Source organism: Gavialis gangeticus, unplaced genomic scaffold, assembly GCF_001723915.1.
Source record: "Gavialis gangeticus isolate Ggan-Ray unplaced genomic scaffold, GavGan_comp1, whole genome shotgun sequence".
Taxonomy (NCBI): Eukaryota; Metazoa; Chordata; order Crocodylia; family Gavialidae; genus Gavialis; species Gavialis gangeticus.
Genome location: NW_017729020.1, coordinates 7,522,975 through 7,525,068, shown reverse-complemented (window position 1 = coordinate 7,525,068; position 2,094 = coordinate 7,522,975). Strand labels below are relative to the sequence as shown.

The 2,094-nt window shown below is 58.3% G+C and overlaps 1 protein-coding gene across 1 annotated transcript in view; it reads right to left on the bottom strand.

Moving 5' to 3' along the window:
• Nucleotides 1–590: 590 nt before the first annotated feature.
• Nucleotides 591–2,094, bottom strand: part of BRF2 (BRF2, RNA polymerase III transcription initiation factor subunit) — a 5,460-nt gene continuing 3,956 nt past the window's right edge. The window contains exon 4 of the mRNA XM_019514483.1: nucleotides 591–2,068. Within this exon, the coding sequence (XP_019370028.1) occupies nucleotides 1,363–2,068 (706 nt within the window). The 3' untranslated portion in view covers nucleotides 591–1,362. The remainder of the gene's footprint in view (nucleotides 2,069–2,094) is intronic.

Below are 2,094 nucleotides of genomic sequence, written 5' to 3'. Positions count from 1 at the left end.
CACCCCAGGGCCCTCATTGTGTGGGTCCTCCCCACCATGCCAATACTTCTGCCCCATTGCTCTGCAAGTCTTGGCTCCCGTGATCCTTCCCCCACCACAGCCTGCCCCTGCTGCAGCTCAGACAGCATCTGCTGAAGGGTGGGGAGGGAGATGCTCCCCATGCCCTCACCACACATCCTTCTCCTCCTGCCTGCAAGACCCAGCTGCCCATCATTTACCTTCTCACTCTTTTTAGCATATTCCCTACCAATTCCCCTGCCACTGCATGGAGGAAATGGCAAGACATGCTCAACACCATTCTCCAGCCCCTTCCATGTGTTACCTTCTTGCTCTAAATCCTCTGGGTCCCACTTTTCTGTTTTCCTCCCATGTTATCCACTACGTCACTGCAGTCACACTGTCATCGCTACCTTAGTGATACTGACAGGAGGCCCTTCCTTGCTGCCCACCCAGCATAAGCCTATGAATAAGGGACTTGCTTGGGAAAGGTCCTGACCCCTCATGCCCAGATGACTGCAGGGAACACATTTAAATTCTCCCCTGACCACACAGAGGCAGAAATGCTAGGCTCAAAGGCAAGGCAGGTGGAGTACAGCACAGTACAACACTTTATTAGTCCACAGCCATCCCGTCACCCAGGCAGTGATGTTGGATGAGGAATCCATGTGCACACATGCACTGGCACCCATCCTTTGCAGGGCCTGTCTCCGCTGGGTCATGTCAGTGCTTCCTCTGCAGCAGGGAGTACTCTCCATGCACCTGCACTCCTTCCACGGGAACCCACCTGCCCCCTCCCCCTTGTTCAGGCTGCAGCCTCCCTTCCCCCCCATCCCCACTGCTATTCAGCAGGGAAAGCACACAGAAGCATGTCTCAGCATCATGTGTTTATTAAGCTGGGCTGGGTCATCGGCCAACAGAACCAAAACAGCTCTCAGCCATGCCCAGACCCACCACCATGGAGGACCCAGCCACGGGCAAGTCCCTAGTGTGTAAGAGCTGTGTTCATTCCCCGAAAGAGAAGAGCACCTGGGTTTCAGCAATGCTGTGCTCACTGGGGGCTGTCAGGAAACAAGTCTGAGAGCCTCCTTGGAGGCTGTGGTCACTGCTCCTGCCGGGAGCTCCCCCGAGTGCCCCCCCAGCCTTCCCCAGCACCTCCTTGGGACTCCATTCTGGCCCAGCCTGACAAGTGGGAGGACATGTCAGTGCCCTGCAATGGCTGGCATGGCACAGCTCATCTGAGACCCGCTGCTTCCCTTTCCCTGGGAGAGAAGGGGCCTCGCACGCCCAGGACAGCTCCAGGGACAGGACTACGCTCTGACTGGAGGTGCTGGGGTGCAGCAGGCCTGAGGCAGGTGTGTGGGTTCACTGCCAGGCCCGTGCCTGACTCAGTGCATCTATCTCCTCCTGGCTCCACAAGTACTGCTCTATCTCACTGTCTGGAATGGGCTCGTCTCCGGTGACATCAGGGGCTGAAGGGTCTGGGCTGGCTGCTCGGGGTCTCTTCTTGGGATGCAGGAGGCACGGTGGAAGCAGAGGTGTCTGTGCACTGCGGCGGGTCCCGGCTGTGGAATGGCCCTCAGGCTGCCCTGCGCTCTCCACCGCCTGCGGGCTGCTGCTCCCATTAGCCCCCTCAGCTTCCTCACCCCCGTCCTCTGCATCTCCTGCCCTGAAGGAGCATCTCAGCAGGAAGGACCTGTGCTGAAGCAGGTCCCCGATGTGCTTGACCACCGTCTTCTTGTCCACACGGAGCACCTGCAGCCAGGCCAGCTGGGAGGCCATTCTCAGGAGTATTTCTTGAAGTTCCTTCAGTCTCAAGTGGGCCGGCGGAGGGAGGTCTGTGTCCGCCAGCTTGCAGAAGCGAGAGAAGGTGCAGGTCAGGCGGCCCCCAGGCTGCAGTGACTGCCACGCAAGGTAGGCCGCTGCCGTGACAATCGGGATGGGGTGTCGGCCCGTCACCAGCCATGTCTTGCTGGCCAACTCCACCAGCTGCATCGTTCGTGCCACCATCTTCTCCTTGTCCTCAACAAATTTGGCAGGGACCGTGGTTGAGCTCTGGAATAGCTTGAAGCTGGAAGACCAAAAAAAAAAAAAAAA